Source organism: Sinocyclocheilus grahami, unplaced genomic scaffold (assembly GCF_001515645.1).
Source record: "Sinocyclocheilus grahami isolate Dianchi unplaced genomic scaffold, SAMN03320097.WGS_v1.1 scaffold508.1, whole genome shotgun sequence".
NCBI lineage: Eukaryota > Metazoa > Chordata > Actinopteri > Cypriniformes > Cyprinidae > Sinocyclocheilus > Sinocyclocheilus grahami.
Genome location: NW_015505687.1, coordinates 558538 through 579446, shown reverse-complemented (window position 1 = coordinate 579446; position 20909 = coordinate 558538). Strand labels below are relative to the sequence as shown.

The 20909-nt window shown below is 36.8% G+C and overlaps 2 protein-coding genes across 2 annotated transcripts in view; both read right to left on the bottom strand.

The window, feature by feature from the left end:
• Window positions 1–1167: 1167 nt before the first annotated feature.
• slc7a9 (solute carrier family 7 member 9) lies at window positions 1168–9702 on the bottom strand. The gene is made up of 13 exons (XM_016237159.1): window positions 9668–9702; window positions 8439–8587; window positions 7339–7486; window positions 6273–6515; window positions 6070–6195; window positions 5712–5811; window positions 4731–4775; window positions 4443–4566; window positions 3115–3218; window positions 2911–3007; window positions 2645–2794; window positions 2116–2290; window positions 1168–1320 (listed from the first exon to the last, which is right to left on the bottom strand). Exons 2-13 carry the CDS (start codon window positions 8541–8543, stop codon window positions 1259–1261), a joined length of 1479 nt encoding a protein of 492 aa, XP_016092645.1. The 5' UTR covers window positions 8544–8587; window positions 9668–9702; the 3' UTR covers window positions 1168–1258.
• Window positions 9703–16420: 6718 nt separating this feature from the next.
• Window positions 16421–20909, bottom strand: part of LOC107554587 (centrosomal protein of 89 kDa-like) — a 17783-nt gene continuing 13294 nt past the window's right edge. The window contains exon 4 of the mRNA XM_016237151.1: window positions 16421–17239. Within this exon, the coding sequence (XP_016092637.1) occupies window positions 16924–17239 (316 nt within the window). The 3' untranslated portion in view covers window positions 16421–16923. The remainder of the gene's footprint in view (window positions 17240–20909) is intronic.

The window sequence follows — 20909 nt, the reverse complement described above, 5'->3', positions numbered from 1 at the left end:
CCGCAAAGGGCGCCAAAGGCCTGGTAATTGCTGTTGTAACACTTACAGGATGATCAAATCCTTGTTTAATATTGACCAAACATTTAATTCAAATATCCACTTAATCTTTCATGTTTGGCCACCTTTTTACGATAGAAATGCTGGCCTCTATAATCTCTTCAGCAAAAACATGTGGGCATCACAACCTTTACAAAAACGAATCCTTGGTTTTAATTGAAGTAAAACTGCTTTATTTTCTATGGTGTGATTTCTGAATGCTTGAGACCATAAAATCAATCAGACAACTGTATTAATAAAATCATAGCCATAGGCGACTGTCTAGCTACAATTGTAATTTGTAAATAATACAATTTAATTACAATTTAGTTTTTTCCTTTTATATTTTTTTAAAGTTCTGTTCTGCCCCCTATAGTAGGTGTTTTTTTTTTTTACTTCCATAATATTTTGGGGAGGGGGCACAACAATACAATTCTGCTTAGGGCACCCATTTGGCCAGCAGTGGCCCTGCTTGTACTGCAGTTCCGTGCATGTTTTGCCCGCCAGGTCTTCTTTTAGACCCATCTAAGCACCTGCACAATTTCCCATTGTCATGATAAATATATTTCTAAGATATAGAGTGCAACCGCATCTGAATTCTACATGATTATTTTAATAATTCTCCTATGGAGAAAATGAATGGGATTTTTACTTCCAGAACCCCACTATTCTCTATGCACTCTAGCTCTCTGTTACAAGTTCTATAATTCAAAATAATTCTATAATAGGCTACTTAAAGATGTGCATTAATACAATTATTAATCTCCTGTGATTTTATGAGTCCGAGTAAATTCATGCAATGGGTTGTCCTAAAGTCATTGTTTGAAAATATCTGTTTAGCATTCAAGGAAAAATAATTTACAATTCATACATTTGAGTTCAATAGACTTGGAAAAAATATCATTGCTATTCTGTACAACAAACTTGCATATAATAACACAATTAGTAAAAAAAAGAAAGTAAAATCATATCGCTGTGACCTGGGAAAGACTTGTAATACCTGTCAAACAATGGATGGTCAGGCATTAGAAATAGAAAGAAAAAAAAAATACAAAAATCTGACCAGACGAACCAGCAGAACGGAAAAATCAATATAAGACGTAATAAAACAGACGATGAATAATTCTTTAAGAATCCTTTATCCACATTTCCATGAATCAGTCTGTTGTCCGTTGCTGGTTATTATTACATCTGTGTCTGTCCTCCTCCAGTGTGATATCTGTCACTCAGTCTTTTCAGGTGGAACAACTTCCAGTAGCAGCTGAAGGTGCATGGTGAGTGGCCCTGGAAGGGTTACCGGTTCAAATTTAAGAATTTATGGGAAGAGATGCTATTTATTTGCCATTTCTTGACTAAAAGTTTTTGGGACTAGGATAGTAGATAGTAGAGAGTTAAAAAAAAATGTAATTACTGTATACAGAATGAACCTATTCACATTTGGTGAAAATGAAAATATTTAGAAAATGTTAAAATATTTATTGCATACCGTTTTGTTTATGTTCTCATATTTATTTATGTTTTTATGATGTGTAAAGTCATAATTGTTTCATTATAATACTGTTTTGATCGGTTTGCTAACTGCAATGTTTATTATTATTTACTATTTTTCAGTGTGTGATTTTTGGTGAATTGTATTTAAACCAGTTGTGTTCAGTTTGACCCACAGACATTAGAAAAACTATTAATTATCATAGTATATGGAACTCACAACAATTAAAAAACAAAAACATACAAAAATGTATCGTTCCTGTTTTTTTAATTCATAGAGAAAAATTGAGATTTCAATGATATTTTGACCACTGATAGGCAATGTCCCTAGTTTCATTTCATAAATCTGGTCACCTTACTTAAAATTTATTAAGGATCAAAACAAACTTAGGTTTTGCTCACTGAAATATATCCAGATGTGTAATTTCCAGCTACTCATATGTTCCTTTGGCTCAGTGGTAGATCATTGTGTTAGCAGAGCAAAGGTCGTGGGTTCAATTCCCAGGGAACACACATACTGGTAAAAAATGTATAGCCTGAATGCACTGTTAGTCACTTTGGATAAACTTAATTTTTTAAATTTTTACTTACTCATGATGCAGCGAGTCCAGTTGAATTTGTAGTAAATGAAGGGTACATATAAGAGAAGACCACCGATTATGAACACTGTGCAGTACAGGTACTCCCACTCAGGCTTGTCTATGATGGGAGCAAGAACCAGATAACAGGACACAATCACCACCAAAACAGGGATGACTATCGGCACCTGAGAGAAACAAAAAGCAAACATTTTTATGTTGGGTAGCCATTTTACAATAGATTACCATAAACCATAACATAAGACTTGCTATATTAAACTTTATTTATTAAAAACAAACAAAACAAAAACTAAATTTTTCAGTTTTTTTTTTTAAATATTTCCACTCTAGCTTCCTCTTGAAAGTTGGCTTCTGTGCCACTGGGAATATTATGGGGTCATATCCCAAATAGCTTTTGATGTTTTAGAATTTTGAAGTTGCTTTGGATACTAGCATCTGCTAAATGATTACATATAAACGCAAATACTGTGAAAGCTGTGAACGTTTTTGAATTCATTCACATGATGAGGTGTCACTCTAACCTTGACAGGTCTCTGAAGCTCCTTCCTAGTGAATCGCATAACAATGAGCGCAAGACATGTGAGCCCATAGAAAACCCACTGAGCAAAACTGAAGTAATTAATGAGAGTGTTTATGTCTGCTGGCATGACGTAGATGATTGACAGCAAGCCCTGCAAATCACATTCAAGAACACATACTTAATCATAACATGTATATATTGTTAATGTGTTTAAAACTGTAGTCAAAAATGGTAGTAGGAAAAAATGGGTTGAGAATGTAACATTACATTAAATATTAGAGCTGGAGAAGGTGTGTAACGTTTCACACTGATGTACGACATGATCCTAACCATGTGTCCCTCCCGTCCTGCCACATATGTCAGCCTAACATATACAAACAGACACAACAGACGGTGAGAGTCAGGCCCAGAAAACAACTTTCACTAATTTTCCAGTCTGCAAACTTCTATAAAACAGCTGAATTTCCTAACCTGCCTGCGGTGAAACAGCTCCCATTGGCTGCACCAAAAGTAGAAAAGACCACAAATAAAGGCACAATCCATGATAATGGGTACAGCACTCTGTCACCAAAGGTCTGTGAAGTAACCAATGATTTAGTAAAATACAACTCAATGATCATTTTACATCAGAAAGGATGTTAACTGAAAACTTCAAATAAACGGACATTAACGATAATTCTCAAAAACCACTGACCAGTGAATTTCCATGATGACTTCTCCAATTATTTATGATTAGAATAAGGGTTTTAAAAATCTATTTTTAGAAATTGTGCTTGCAAAACCAATTAATTGGCTTATTGCATATTATCGAACTAAGCATAATAAGGGGGAAATTATATAGAATATAACTTTTTCTAGGTCTGGAAACCACAGACTTAAAATTCCCTGATATTTTCAGGTTTTCCTTGGTTGTGGGAACTATGATTAGTGAAGTTTGCTTTTGAAGCATTCAGAGCAAGTATCAAAGTATCGTGATTTCAGTAAAGGAGGCTGTTATGTCATAATGGTTTCGAAATTTCAATGGTGCATTACTAAGGGTCCATGAAACTCTGTCTGTAAGGTTTTTACCTGATCCCAGATCAATTTTATACATTTGTAGACATTTTTGATGACACATTTGTATAATAAAAGGGAAAGGTTATAGATATTAGTTTCGTATTGGCCTGATTAACCAAGCTCTCCATAACCAAAACAAGCACTACAAATTAATACAATAACACATATTATTTAAAAGCACATCATATTTAAAGGCATTAGATGATTTGGTAATTATTTAATATATTACACTTTCAATAAAACATTTGCAATCTGTAAAACGTTTTTTTTTTTATTGCATTTTTGATCTGTTTTCAGTGCATTTACAAAGTTCTGACCAGCAGGTGTCCCTAACGTGTGGTAAGTGAATTAAAAAAAAAAAAAAAGTGAATAATTTATAATTTTTCAATTGATTCTCCCGTCACTGACTATGACAGTGGCTGCATTCGAAATTGCATACTTTCCTACTATACAGTAAATTCAAGGTAGGCTACTTATGACAGAGGTGGCAAAAAGTACCCAGATGACTTACGTTACCACTTCTGGCAACACAGTGTGTATAGAATGGACACTTTACTATCCCATCTGGCCGTGGGAGAGGATTTGTGAATGGCAGTGAAGCAACGTAACGGACGCTGGTAAGTCACATGATAATGACAACATGGCCAATGTAGTAGGTTTTTTACGCGGTCGCAAAGTAATTACTTATTCAAAAGAAGCGATTTCCGACATATTCTGTGACTGTGGCTATAATACACACTCACCACAGCAACGGCAGGAGACTGTAGAAGTTCAATAGGGGTCAAGACACTGAGATATGCAATGTTCACAAATATATAGCACACAGTTACCAGGGGAATCCCAATCATTATTGCCAGGGGAAGGTCTCTGTTCAAAAAAGAGATAACAACACAATAAGACTTCATGGCTAACACTGAAGCACAGACTACATTTAATGGGAGAAACTTTCACATGCACATGTAATTATAGAATTATTTCATATATGTTGTAGAAAAACAGAATACAAATGTAAAGTTTCATTTCAGTCTGACCTGTATGGATTTTTCAGCTCTTCTGTTATGAAGTTAAGCTGATTCCTATGAGAAAGACAAAAGGACTTTAAAAAGAATTGCCATAGCTGACTGAAGCAGACTTGTAGTCTTGAGCATGCTTCTCTCAGAACAATAAAGCCCTGGATTGAGAATGATCTGGTGAAAGTCCAGGCAACTAAAAAAAGATCCTACTGTATTGAAGTTTCGACAAGCATTCAATTCCCTTTTCCCATTTCAGCACATCTCTCACAGGTGCTGAAAATCCACTCTTATCAGATGTTGCTTTAACAGAGAAATCATTAGATTGTGTGAATGATTCCCAGGGCTGAAAGCACACTAGAATGTAGTTGATTCGATGAATCTATTAGATTCTAAGAACAGGAAGAATCTGTGTGTGTATTTAAAAAGATGAAGACTGCTGCTTAGCATTAGCCTCATATGCCACATGTGCAACATTATATGAGCTCATCAATAATTTACCATCCATCATAAGCCCATAGTCCATTGTAAAACGCAAGGCCAATTGCTCCAAATGATGTTGTTGCCCCTGCAAATGGGTCTCTAAGATTCTGTGTATTGCCTATAAAACAATTTTAACAATAAAAAGACACATTTTATTGATCTGTCATTGAACATTTACACTCTGGCCATAGTCTATGATGAGTCATCTTTCACAACATAATAAAATAATAATTTCTTTATCAACATGTATTTGATCCCAGTCTTTTTCCCATTTCAGCACATCTCTCACAGGTGCTGAAAATCCACTCTTATCAGATGTTGCTTTAACAGAGAAATCATTAGATTGTGTGAATGATTCCCAGGGCTGAAAGCACACTAGAATGTAGTTGATTCGATGAATCTATTAGATTCTAAGAACAGGAAGAATCTGTGTGTGTATTTAAAAAGATGAAGACTGCTGCTTAGCATTAGCCTCATATGCCACATGTGCAACATTATATGAGCTCATCAATAATTTACCATCCATCATAAGCCCATAGTCCATTGTAAAACGCAAGGCCAATTGCTCCAAATGATGTTGTTGCCCCTGCAAATGGGTCTCTAAGATTCTGTGTATTGCCTATAAAACAATTTTAACAATAAAAAGACACATTTTATTGATCTGTCATTGAACATTTACACTGTCTCTGGCCATAGTCTATGATGAGTCATCTTTCACAACATAATAAAATAATAATTTCTTTATCAACATGTATTTGATCCCAGTCCGTTCAATTGAATAATAAAATACTAATGTTGTTTGCAATGTCACATAAATCAGGTGTCAATAATAATGAATATCACAAAGACAGAGATCTCAGGGGATGGAGAGGTATACCTTGAGCCAGCAGAACGATGCCTGAAACCACGATGATGACAATAATCAAGAGTTTGGCTGCTGTGAAAAAGTTCTGCACTCTGTACGCCAGCTTCACACTCAGACAGTTGACGACTGTAATTATTACTGATGGAGAGAACAGACAACAGTTGAGTCCAGTATAATGTCATTGGGATATAAAAAGGGCCTAGGCCTGTACATACAGATACAAGCTGCAGCCAGGCACTTGGTGACCACTTGAGGAGGAGTGCATCCTGGGTAAAACGGTGTGGAGGCATATTCGGCACAACTCAGGGCGATGATGGCAAATGACGAAGGCTTTAACACGATGATCGTGCTCCAGGAATATAGGTATGCCAGCACTGGCCCAAAACCCTCCATCAGGTACGGATACTCTCCACCAGACTTCATGATCATTGTGCCTAGTTCAGCATAGCAGAGGGCCCCTGCACACGCATGCACAGGTAAACCTCTTAGTTTCTCAGTGTTCAAGCTGAGGTCAATGAGTCCGTTACTGAAAGGTCTTCTGCAGGCAGAGTCAGTATTAAACTAAAGAGGATTTCGGTGTCTTGTGAATTTTCCCAAACATTATGTGGCTTAAAAAGACTGACTGAGGGTTTCCGAGTGAGAGAACATATCTGATTAACCTCCTTGCCTTTGCCCAACTATAATCTCAGCAGAAAGTGCAGGGTAAAATAAAGATTGCGATTTAGATATTTGCAATGGATGGAGCAAAAAAGGTTCTAAAATCATTTAATACATCTGGCAGAATGAACTAACAATCTTAGTTAATGTTTATTTTGAAATATGCTGCTTAAAATTTCAATTGTCATAAATTAATTTTAGTATGTATTTATGTATTATGAACAAAAATGAATTAACATTGAACAGCAGCATTTTTGAACATTAGCATAAATACAATACTGTTCATTGTTTATGATATCTAATGCATTATCTATTGTTAATTAACTGAACCGTATGTGTTAGCAATAAAACATACTGTATATAGCACCGATTAATAAAGCAGCAACCTGTATGGGTAATGGACATAAATGACATTATACTATATTAGAAAAGATTGTACTTTGCTTTAAGAAACAGTGAATCTTATTGTTACGTCATATGGAGAGATTATCAAACAGCCAAAACAAACATGACACGATACATGAGGTGACAGTGCTTAACCTCACCCATTTATCTTTGTTATGAGGGTTTATCAAGGCTTTTATACAAGCTCATAGATACTGTGTCTGTTGTGCGTATACTGACCAAGCGTAGCCAGCACACCACACACCGCCCACACACACAGACATGGACCCACTGCTCCAGTCCCCTCCAGAACCGCTTTGGGAGAAATGAAGATCCCTGAGCCGATCATTGTTCCCACTATCAGACAGATGCCACTTACGAGACCCACCTGAGACATTCAGTACGACTTGAGGTTAAAGGGTCTTGGTTTCATTCATTATGTATAGCAATTCAGTTATCGTGAAATTAAAATTAGGGATGCATGATGTATCGATACCACATAAGATTTTTGTATATATTTTTTACTGTAGCAATATTTGTTGGATACTTTAATGCTCATTTACTTTATTTTGTACATTCAGGTTAGCTTTGTCATTTGTCATATATATATATATATATATATATATAGACTAAAGCATTAAAAAAGTATTCAGTTTTAGTCAGTCTGATGAGATCCTCCAGTGTCCACCCTGTCGTTGTTGTTAAAGTATCAAGAAAGGTTAATGTATCGTCTTCCTCTGCACCTTGTACCTTCAATCTTTCCCATCATGATGTCCTTTTCCAGTTATAATACATTTTGTTATAATGTTGTTGTGTCTAAATTCATTCATAGCATTTAACAGGATCGATTCTAGTTTTTAGTGTTTCTTTTATATAGAATTGCCAATTAATCGGTTATCGACAGTAACAAATAATAATTCAACTTACGCATCCCTAATTTCAATGATCTACATGATCTCAACCCACTATTATCACAGAGAGAATGACGCTTGTAGTTTGGTCTGTATCCCTTATATTGCCGGAATTTATTTTGTTTTAATATAAGCTAAAGCTATTTGTATTACTGTGGCCTTCCACATCCTCATGCATGCAAATGTGCATATAAATAGTCTAACTTGTCATTAGTGGGAGTCACAAAAGAATATACAGACAGACGGGTCAGGAAGGGAAGGGATTACACCGCAGTGATGGCGACAGGCACTGCCAGGTTAACCCACAGTTAAACCCTTCACACACTACACACCCATATGCACCGTGTCTGGATGGAAACCAGCGATCATGAAGCATTCTTCACATTTTTATGTGTGCTCATAATGAGTAAGATTATCTTTCTCTCTCACATTCTTCTGCAGAACTGCTGCTTTTGGCTGATCATGCGTTTTGGCTTCCAATGCACCCGAGACGCTCCCATTGTGAGTGTTCGGCTTTTTCAGATCTTCATCCATCGCTCACAGGATCAACTGTCCAGTCTTATTTTTGTGCAGTCACACTGAATAAATACAGACAAAAATATAGTATACTTTTTACTATAAACATAATTACACAGTACGACCAATTGAAAAAAGAAGAAAACAACCAAGCCTGAACCTGCCTCGGTCTCTAAAATACAGACAGAAATCTAACAAGCGAAGTCTAAATCGAAGGAATAATACTTTTATTCTCAGTGTCTGTCGTTTTGATGTCTTGTGCTTGTGTAGCTCATCATGTCAGATTACTTCAAGCAACCTCAAGGCCAAGATAAAGGTTAAAGACATTATATTGTTTCAAGTGTTGCTAATGCAGGCGACCTTGTGTCAAGATGTTGTGGGCTCTCTGACAGAGCTATTTATTCATACACAATAACATATGCTTCAGATCAATTTGTCTCCTAGCAACTACAGTACAATAGCTAAAGGTTCAGTTTATACTACAGTCAAGAAGCACTGACTAGAATCAACTGCAAAAAGTCTGCGGGAATCCTAGAAAAACGAGTACTAAAACTATTACAATTCTGTAAAGTCAGTAGAAGAGTTCACATATTTTTTTTGAGGTAAATGATTAAACCTCTTTTAAAACCCATTTATTTGTGCATCCGGAATCTTTTCTCATTCTACACAGATAAGAAATGAAGACACTGAGACTGATGTCCACAAGCGACTACTAATGCTCAGCCTACTGAAAATAAATAGCACGAGTTAATTAAATGGGATTTGTCTATTGATTTGGAGACAGAAACATCCATGCAGCCATTATCTGGATGGTCCATTGTGTAGCCCTATAAATACACTCATTTAACTTAAAGATTCACAGTATAATCAAACACACATTAATATGTCAGTTAAGATCACTGTTTCCTTTTCTGCCAAACGTTTATCATGATTGTAAAAATATGTTTCACTACTGACAAAAAAATATCACATTATCAATAACTTGATAACAAAAATAAGGTACTGAAAGTTTTCTGAGTGCACTTTTTCAGGTGCAGTTAGCAAGATAAACTATAGGTTAACTCGAGCTTACTTTTAGTGCCACCAATTCCACCGTCACATGAGACTCATGTTTAACTTGAAGCATGAGGAGAAAGACAAACCTGCAATGCAATCAGTTTTTCCAGCAGATATCCCACGTTTTGATCCATATCCAAATCCATGTGTTTAATAACCAACCAAAGTGGGTGGGACTTCCAATGTTAAGTCATTCTCCTGGCTGACCGTGATTGAAGCAAACATGTGATAAGAAGGAGGAGAGGGAGCAGATCTGACCAACACAATACTCCTTTGAGAGGGACACTTGATATGGTTCGGGTGGAAATAAAGAGGGGGTAAGAGTATAAAGCTAAGGACAGAACAGAATAAAACAGAACCGCCTCAGATGAGCATGATTAACTTTGAAGTCAGAACACAGTGTATCTCTACATAGAGTTCCACAGAAAACACGGCATTAGATAGCTTGCTGCTGAATTATTATTATTATACATAAAAATACTTGGTATGAACTTCAAGAATTTAGGATGTAAAAAAAGCATTTTCTCATTGCACCTTTGCTGGCGATTTACAGAATTTATTAATCTGGCTTAATGTTAATTTATAAATGTATTTTTGTTCATTGTTATTCATGTTTGTTCATAATACATTCATAAACATTCATTTATTCAACTTGAATAGTCACTGATGTGTTAGTATATGTAGAAATGAACATTAAATGTAGATTAATAAATGAAATAAACGGTAAAATGATCAACTGTAAGAATGTTGTTCACTGTTCATGATATCTAATACATAATATATTAATAAAGCTAATGTATAGAACCGTATTGCAAAGTCTTTCCATAATAGCAGCACAGCTCTAACTTGCTGTTAACTACCCCAGTGTTTCAACAGTTCCTAATCTCAACAAACGGTACCCTATAAATGATATAAACACTAAATGATACACACCAGCAACACCCAACATAAACTACTACTATAGAAAAAATGAGTGAGTTTCAGTTTTCTTGGAGAGCTTTTCTTATGTTGTTAACACACTACATTACACTCAGAAATAGTGATCTTCGACTCACTATTCCCAGTACACTACCATAACTATATATAATACCAGACAGAGAGACTGATAAGAGATGTTCATTTTTCTCCCACAAATATTAAAAATGGAATTTCCCTTCATATAGTCGTCATTTGGCTTTATTTGAGACTGAGACAAACAGCATCACTGTTCTCAGTGACAATCTTCCGAATGTTAAACATGAATTAACACTGAAATAAATCTGCCTGAACAGAGGTTTATAATAGATATTAGGCAAAGTGAGAATGTCACAGTTGTATTGATCTACTTTGTCCAGAAAGTACCATTATTCTCGTACCTTCATTCAGTTTTCATAATATTTAGTCATAGAGGAACACCCAAGGACATGCAAACTTGTGATTACAAGTTTCACTACATGAATATATCAACAATGTAAAAAATTATTACAAAGATCTACCATAACTATATATAATACCAGACAGAGAGACTGATAAGAGATGTTCATTTTTCTCCCACAAATATTAAAAATGGAATTTCCCTTCATATAGTCGTCATTTGGCTTTATTTGAGACTGAGACAAACAGCATCACTGTTCTCAGTGACAATCTTCCGAATGTTAAACATGAATTAACACTGAAATAAATCTGCCTGAACAGAGGTTTATAATAGATATTAGGCAAAGTGAGAATGTCACAGTTGTATTGATCTACTTTGTCCAGAAAGTACCATTATTCTCGTACCTTCATTCAGTTTTCATAATATTTAGTCATAGAGGAACACCCAAGGACATGCAAACTTGTGGCAGGCACCCTTAGATATAAAACTACATGAATATATCAACAATGTAAAAAATTATTACAAAGACACTATATGAAAGAAAATAATATTTATTATGGTTGCACAGTAATTTCAACAGGAAATTTAAATCAGCCTATTTATTTTCTTAATGCACATTGCTGGTCTTGTGCACAATTTATTGTTAAAATATGTGTTCATAATCTTTTATCAAAATCAGGGATAAGAAAGCATTCAAGGAATAAAAAGGAATTATTCGTGTAATTATTATCAGTAACTTGGCACAGCTTGGCACAACAAACCTTGATAAACAGACTGCAATATTCTGACCCAAAGACCCATGAAGACTCGGAAGAATGTGTCCCTAAATACAAGTGGAGGTCTGCTGCGCAACTGTCTTTGTTATATACCGGTAGATGCCCCATATCTGAAGCACGAAATACACTGCTATCAGTCTTTCAGTTTTATTAGAAAGTGCTGACTTCCTAAAGAGTACCACAAGACTTCTTGATTCTCTAAATTACACTGCAGTATAATTAAATCTGGCCTTTTTGTTGTTTGCCTCAGTTTTTAGTCATTAAGGCTTTGAATGAGAAAAATATGTATGGTCTAAAAAAAAAAAACATAACAGCACACCAGAGAACAGTCAATGGAAACAGCCCACAGTAATAGAAAAAGAGTACACTATGTGTTTCAATAAGCCATAATTATGAAGGTCCTTGAGAAGCATTGATTTTGTTAGAAAATATTTGTAATGCATGAAACCAGGAGCCAAGAGCATAAAAACCCATATAATTAATAATTAAATTCATCACAAAAACACTCTCAACCAATTAGCTTAGTTGTAAGTTTTAAAGGGGTCATATGATGCTGCTAAAAAGAACATTATTTTGTGTATTTGGTGTAATGAAATGTGTTTATGTGGTTTAAAGTAAAAAAAACACATTATTTTCCACATACTGTACATTATTATTTCTCCTCTATGCCCCGCCTTTTTGAAACGTGTCGATTTTTACAAAGCTCATCGGTCTGAAAAAGCGAGGTGTGCTCTGATTGGCCCGCTATCCAGTGCATTGTGATTGGCCGAATACCTCAAGCGTGTGACGGAAATGTTACACCCCTACCATACTGTGATGCCCTGTCCGGCCAGAGCGACGAGACAAAAACATTAAAACCCATTATAAACGAGGCATTTGTTGCATCCAGTGGGGACATAATTACTGATTATAATGACTTATACTATCTTTTTACGTGTTGCGTTGCATTGCATCGCGCCACGTAAACATAAAACTCTGTCTGCATTTGTGATCGGAGAAATTACAAACAACAAGCGCTACTCTACACTGCTCAAAACTCACGCGTTTGAATCATCAGAGGCAAATCATTTAAATGAAAACGTACTTAGTCTGTGAGTCAGAACAGCCGGCATTGTAGTCTACTCTACCAGGATCAGGAAACAGTCCTCCATAAAATGTGCTGCACACATCTGGATATTTGGGTTAAACTGTTCTGGAACAGTGTTGTAAATACAACTTAACCACTGATTTGTAGTCGTGTCCTCTTTTGGAAGACCAAACAAAGTAGCTTCGCTTTCACAGCAGCCTAGCGTGAGTGAAAGCCCCAGCTTAGCTTTCACAACGAAGCACACAGCGCCTTCACGACATGGCTGCGGCGTCAACAATACTACAGTGAGAATAAAAGTTACACCTTCTTTCTTTGCGTGAACATTTGGGCAGTGTTATGCAAATCTTCCCACATAGTGAGGTAGATATGTGGGGGTGTGTTAGAACGAGCCGTTTTAGGTAGGTGTGGCTGACTCTGAACTTTTATGCAGAATATCTCTTTGGATTTGAGACTTTAGTCTTTGCAACTTTACAGATCTTCTTTATGCACCAAGAGCTTTTAACACTCCAAAGAGAAAGGAAAAATTGAAATCGCATCATATGACCCCTTTTTAAGCATATGTATTAAGTCAGATATGTTATATGTTATATGATATTTTCAAAGTGAACCCTCGTGAACCCAAAGTGATCAGTGGGTGAAACAACATCTCTACAATATCAAGTCTCCTGGAGGCATGTGATTATCTTTATTAAGAAGAGACCACGACAGATGATAGTAGAGTCACCAACAAGCAAAATGGTATCAAATATAATTACGTTAATAACAAGACAAACACATTTTCAAAGAAGAAATCTGTGGCGAATTGGCCTTTATGTCAGATTGGTTCCTGGCTTCAGTGCAGAACTCTAGTGGGACAGACCAGCCATGTGCCCAGTCTGAAACCTGTAACCGCCTGTACAATTAGGGAGAGGCCACCCTTACAGGCCAGGAAAGCAGGGAAGCTTTGCCACAGCACTCTGGGAGGGATGGCTAGATGGACTAACTCTGCGCACTGGACACCTTGACCACCTGGAAAAATTTGGGAGACACTGTCAGTTCTCCCCAGGGGAACACTGGGAGTAAGGACTAGGGTGTGTCCTGTAAGGTTGTGGTGGGTGGTACAGTGTACATCCCAGTTTGCCATAAAAAAAACCATGGTCCTTCTACATTTTTTGGACTGATTTAGGAAGAGTTTTAGGAGCACAAGTGCTACTATAAAGAAACGCAAGCATAAAGAGTAAACACTATTCACAAGAGCACAACAATAGTGTGACTGAGAGCTTGAAAGGGCCCCAGATGACCTTACACTGAGATGCTAACCTAGATAAGGAACAATCTATAACTCAGTCTAGACCAGGGGTGGCGAACTCCGGGTCCTGGAGCGCCGCAGTCCTGCTGAACTCAGCTCCAACCCTAATAAAAACTCACCTGCCTGTAGCTTCCTAGTAACCCTTCAGACCTTGATTAGCTTGTTCAGGTGTGTTTGATTAGGGTTGAAGCAAAACTCTGCACGCTGCGGCTCTCCAGAACCGACGTTCGCCACCCCTGGTCTAGACCATCCCAAAGGACAGGTACGAAACTTTAACAACCTCTTCTTCTATCAGGGGTTTTAACTGTTCAGCAGCAGTTGTGGTACTCTTTAAGAAATCAAGAGTTTTGAGTATATACTGTGATGTTAATGCCACATGTGTGATTTATCTACATGGCCTTGTCACAAAATCTGATTCATAAGAACTTTGCAGATTCATCAGGTCTGTGTTTCTCAAAAATGGTATTTCTATTCCAGAACTGGTGGTCTGTTATTATAAAAGTATTGCCAATTACCCATTAAGCTGTGTGACTGTTAATGTAACCTTAACAGACCAATGTCAATACGGACTAGGTTCAATTCTGTCATTCTAATTTGCATCATTTTAGTTCCTCATTTTGGATTCAAGGAGTAAATGTAAATGAGGAATTCCAGGGAAGCAATTGAAAAGCCTTAAGAATAGGATTGAACATGTCTTACTTTTCGTTCTGATGACTAATGGCCCACTACAAAAGTGAGTGGGTGAGTAATGTGAATAAATTAACAGAACAAGTAGAAACTAAGACAGCTAGAGGTGTATGTGTGTGTGTGTATTTTGCTCACTGGATGTGAGGGAACTCAGGACGAAGTAACAGTATAAGATGTCCTCGTCATTTTTCTCTGCTGTCAGAACCTCAGTCCACTGGGCCTGTGAAAGAGAACAAGTGACCTGTACCTGCAGAGCTGCTTCACATACTCATAAGCATACAAACAGTCTTACTCTCTCTCATTTACACACACACACACACACAATGCTATTTTTCCTCTTACCTTTGATAAGTTGTAGCTCTTTGCAGACAGTTGTCCTACATTCCATCCTAAAATATAGATTCTTGATTTATAACATCTACCAAAGCACTGCAGGTCTGTTTCAAATCTCCAGTTCACTGGGCTGCACTATCAGAGATGGGCAGTATTTTAATTAAATGTATTAAAGGTATACTGTAACTCCAGTATTGCTAAATGTAATGGCAGTGTCTCTTGCACTTCAAATGATTGCTTGTAAATATTGTTTGTATTTTTGTATTTTCAAATTACATATTACTTTCTTAAATACATTTGATTAGCAAGTATTTGTAATTTGTAACAAAATACTTTCTGATGTATTTGTGCCCATCTCTGTTCTTAAAGAATTCAGTGACATTAACAAAAACATTCTATCACTGCCATATTAATATAACAAACACACATGCTCCAAAAAACAGCAATCTGTCAGTAAAAATCAACAAAACAATTTAAGACGTAACCACCAATGCACAGGAACCAATCGATAAACAGTTAACTAACACTTCAAATAATAAAACCACTGCCAATCTATGAAATTTATAATCAATATCCTACTGCTAACCGAAAGTGCTCTATTTCTACAGGACGCTCGCACACATGCACACGGATGGCAGTTCTGTGACCCACTGTTACAACAGACACCCTGAATGTCGTTTGTTTTGTGCAGTAATTGCTGGGTTATAATTGTGCTCTAAAATAGTGCAATGCCATTATGGAGGGAACTATTGGACTGCCCTAATTATGCTGCAACAGTCAGACAAGCTGGTTTTATTGCGGTATCTCGCTAGTTTTGTCCTGACCACAGCTGATTTGCTTGTGAACCCACCGTTTATGAAATTAAGATGTCTCTCCTCAGGAGAACCTTATATTAGATAGTGTTCTTATATTAGATAGATAGCTTGTACTGGCAAAAATGCTTTGAATTCAGAAGATTTAGATATAACATGAAGTCAGCATGAAGCAGAAATTGCGATCATATTTTCTCCCCTACGCACCTGAAGGCATTTATTGGTTTTCCACGGATGAGTGTTTTGATGCTACACTATTTCTTCTTTTTAATAACAATAAAATGAAATATTCCATAAAATAAAAATAAAACCTTATAACATTGACATCTTTGCTGGTGAGGCAGTATACGCATAATCAAAAGCAGTTACTGTTTCCCTCAAGACAAATGCACTTTTTTAGTAATTTGGAATAGCAAAGAAAATTGAGCTCACTGCAGGTCATGAGCAGAAAAACAAACAAAACTCATAATTTAATTGTTTATTCCAACATATTATTGCCCAGAATTCTGCACTAGTGCAAAAATACACAAACAGGATGCTAATTAAATTATGGTATCCCATATTTTGTCCTTATTAAAGAAAATTATAAGGGATATCCTTAGTGCAATCTTTTGTGCAAGGCCTTCATCCTAGATAGAATGAGAGAGAGATCTCTGTTGCTCTGTCATTCATCATGTGGCTTGTGTAATATAATTTTCTATGCTATTGTGTGTATTCACTGCTGGAACTGCTCTGTCACAAATGCTTTCTGAAATGAGCTCAACAGCCGAATAAATGCTGTAACGTTCTCCATCTACAGGATAATCATTATTAGCAATTGAGTTACACTGTTATATATGTGGAAAACAAACATCAAAGCACATTTGTCATAGTTAAGACAAGAGAAAGGTTATGTATTTAAGGGCCTCGTGTTTAAAAAAAATATTTTTTACATAAAAACACCTTAAGCATTCAGGTAAATGAATCCATGAACTCAAAACACTTGTTAAGGAGGATATGGAAATATTAGGAGTCCCGTCCACTCTTGTCACTTTCATCAGATGACAGATTCTGCTGCTGGTCGGAGTCGGAGTCAAACATGGGGCTGCGCTGTAAAGGATGTGGCAGACGGCACTGTCTGGAGGTGAAGGGTGGGGGCAGCGAGCAGGACAAATGATCCTCTACACGAGAGATCCTGGCAGGATTCTGGCCGGAAGTTCTGTGTAGGGCTGGAGCCACGTTGGCTGGACTCAGCGAACTGCTCCCTAACACCACCTCTTTCAAGCGCTGACTCTCTCTGGTCGCTGCCTCCCAAACCACCTCCAATTCACCTTCTACCTCTCTGAGAAACACAGAGAGAGAGAGAGAGAGAGAGAGAGAGAGAGAGAGAGAGAGGCTTGTTTTAGTGCAGTATGGGTAGGCTTTCCTGGTTCAAATATGAGCTCTCCTATCATCACACTCTCTATAAAGAGCAAACACACAAACATTCAAAATACACATGAACATGCACAAATTTCTTCAGTCATTTTGTACCCTCCAGTCAATACCGGTGGATTCGCACACCAAGCGTTTTGAGGGCTCAGCTGTGCAATAATAACTATTAATATATTAGTATTAACTGGAAATGTGCTAAGGCAAAAACTATACTCAAAAACAGAGTGAGAGAGAACGACCAAGCGGTGGAGGGGTGTAAGCTGTGGTAATCATAGATCAATTAGCTGTACCACCTGTTGATGTACATCCTCGCTTCCGCACACACGGTTTATGACAAGCTTTCTATCTCTCTTTATCTCTCACTGTGTAGAAAGTGGCGATTCATCTCTGTAAGTGCATTTTTTCCCATACTATGGAAGTCAATGGCTACCGTCAGCTGTTTAGCTACCAACATTCTTCAAAATATCTTCTTTTGTGCTCAACAGAAGAAAGAATTTGAGGGTGAGTAAACGATGACAGTATTTTCATTTTTGCATCCCTTTAAGATGTGTTTTTAAGCTGCCATCTCCACTGCCTCACCATCTAATCGATTGCTAGTGTTTGCGTTCGCTCTCATTTTCATGACCCAGTTGCCAAAAGAGAGAGGGAAGAGGACGAGAGAGATGGGTGCGAGTGGGCGTGAAAAAAGAAGTGACACGTCTGAGTGGTGAACGTCAGGAGATGAAAGATGAGAGAGACCAGTATTGACCCGGCTGGTTTTAGCATCAAAGTCTTCTACAAGAGATTAAAAAAGAAATGAGAGAGAGATGGGTGAGTACTTTGTGAATGCTGCACTGGGAAGTATGTTTATGGGAGCAGTAGAAATCTGAGTAATGAGGTTGTGTCACTGTGTGTAAAAACCACTTTGAATGATGCCATACAAGTCACCTACGTCACATCAACCAAGCTGTAATTTACTGGTGAACGGCTAATGTCAGAGTCAAAGATTAGAAATGTTGACTTCATGGTTAGTTTCTTGTTACCTAGTGGTTAAAGACCTAGGTTGATAACCATATGCACCTACTCTATGATTTTTTGAGAAGGCACCAGTACCGAGAGGAGATGAGACATGACCAACTAAGTTTTGTTAGATTACTGATAGCTTCTGTTAAACTTACTTGAATGAACTGGGTTTAAATGACCTAAAAAACTAAACAAGTGCTACTGAACTTGACAGCCAGTGATCAACAAGCATTTTTTGCTCTAATCTATAGAGCAGTTACCTCTCTCAGGCAAATGGCACAACAATGTACAATAATAACATTGTAATAAACAACTTTTAATATTTTTTTTCGAACCCATTTTCTATTAGTTGACTAGCTACTATTTGAATAAATAAATAATTGTTAGGTACAATGTACTTATTGTATTCATGTTGTGTTACAAAATACTTTTGCTATTATTAAGGTGCAAAGATCCACTGAGGCGAGTTGAAGAGAACCCAAAGTGCAGTTTATTCAAATGCGAGAATGAGCAGATACACAATAAACAAAGACATGGCTTGACTTGACTAAACAAGAACTTGAACATGAACACAACTCACCAACAGCGGGTTACACTAACAAAGCTAGAAAATGGACAATGGCAAAATGAGGGCTATATAAATCAAACAAAGTGGGGAGGAGTAAATGAATCACTATAACAACTAACAAGGGTAACTATGGGAACTAACAAGCCAGGCAAAGGAACAAGAACTAAACACAAGAAGTGAACACAGAATCAAAGGGAATAGAAAATTTACTTCAATATAAAAGTCCTTGACACAAAACTGGGTAGCACAAGACATGAAAACATGACCATAAATGAAAACCACGTGACATAAGGTGGGATGCAGGTAAAGTTAGTGACAGGTTTAATGGTATGGGTAGGTTCAAGATTAGAGGTAGGTGTCAACATGTAATGTATAGATGTAACAACAGAAATTTATTATAGATGTAATTACATGCATGTATTTTTTTATATAAGTACAACTTAGAAATAAGTGCATTGTATAACATTTTTCCTAGTTAAAGATGCTTAATATAAAGTGGGTCCAATTTTTCTTTCTCAACACATTCTATCAATTCTATTTGAGGTGTCCCTTAATTTGCTTTCCCCCATGTTCCCATTATATGACTTGTTGCAGACTGTATGGCGGAGAGCACAAAGAGTACCTATTATAATCAGTTTTATTTTCACATCTTAAATGCATAATTATTAGCTTTCCCCCATGTTCCCATTATATGACTTGTTGCAGACTGTATGGCGGAGAGCACACAGAGTACCTATTATAATCAGTTTTATTTTCACATCTTAAATGCATAATTATTCATATTAAATAATACAGTTGATTAATGTTTTATTAATGTTTAACTATTAATGTTAAATGATTAATTCCTGTTGTAGCGTCTGGACCAATCAAACACACAATTTTTCATTTGATTTAACAAATCAGTTCCTCATTAGATTAACAAAATCGCCACAGTCCCCTCACCCAATAAACTGGATGCCAGAATGTCTGCAAATGACACCAAAACATGGCAACCCTGACACCAGATACTTTTACGACCTCATGGAATATGAGCAGGGAAAAGCACTTTCATAAGGAAAATCCCCAAGGCACAGTAGGAATGGACTTTTCTACTAATTAATTCATAGGAAAAAATTTATTTGAATGAACACACATAGCCTTCAAGTCATGGTGTATATTATTGTCATTGTGTATTTTGTCTTTGAGATGGTATACTGTTTTACGCAGGCTTCGGATCGAAACATCCCTTCCTGTCATCTTACATATATATAACCCTACCATGTTTAGTATCTATGAATTAGTCTTCTGATGATCTAAACAAGCGTGTATATTATATGTTGGTACATAGGCAATATATATTAGTGTCCTGAGAATCTTTAGTAATTTCGACTCAAATCCATTTGCAAATTACCATGGTTAGAGACAAAGGGTCATAAAGCCCTCCAGCAACTGCCACCTCCCGCTTGGAATTTCTGTATCTCTCATTGGACAAGCCCACCTTGAGAGGCGTGACTCTTCTCCGACCTTAAAGGCCCACACCAGGGACCCTCTGGGAGTCGGTGGTTTGTTTTAATTATGAGAGGATGTGAGAAAAACGCACCCGGAAACCCTAAGCTCGTGCCGTTGACCCTGAGAGGTCAGCTAAATATCTACAGCGGATCTAAAATATTCATAATTAATTATAACTAGTTATGATTAATTATTCATATTTCCTCATGAGCTGATTCGTTACACTGTGTGTCTAAAATATCTGTGACTGTATCATAGCACTGAACTCACAGTGATTTCAGAAAAAACAATGATATCTATGGATATGGAAATATCACAGCACAATTAAGAGTTAATCTATTAAAATCACATGGGCTTGCTAATACAATCGCGCACACACAAAATCAATCTTGCGTACACAGACACACATGCACACACACACACACACACACACACACACACACACAGCAATCCTAATGTAATTCATTAGTGGTGTGTAATGGATTACAGACTTAATGAAGGATGATTCAGCCATACCAAT

Excerpts from the sequence above, each read along its gene's own strand:
- slc7a9 (XM_016237159.1), bottom strand. The coding sequence starts at position 8,543 with ATGGATGAAGATCTGAAAAAGCCGAACACTCACAATGGGAGCGTCTCG. Across the intron at positions 6,516-7,338 it reads TGGTGTGCTGGCTACGCTTG|GGGCCCTCTGCTATGCTGAA; the intron begins GTCAGTATACGC and ends ATGCGTGTGCAG. Across the intron at positions 5,812-6,069 it reads CATCGTTCTGCTGGCTCAAG|GCAATACACAGAATCTTAGA; the intron begins GTATACCTCTCC and ends ATTGTTTTATAG.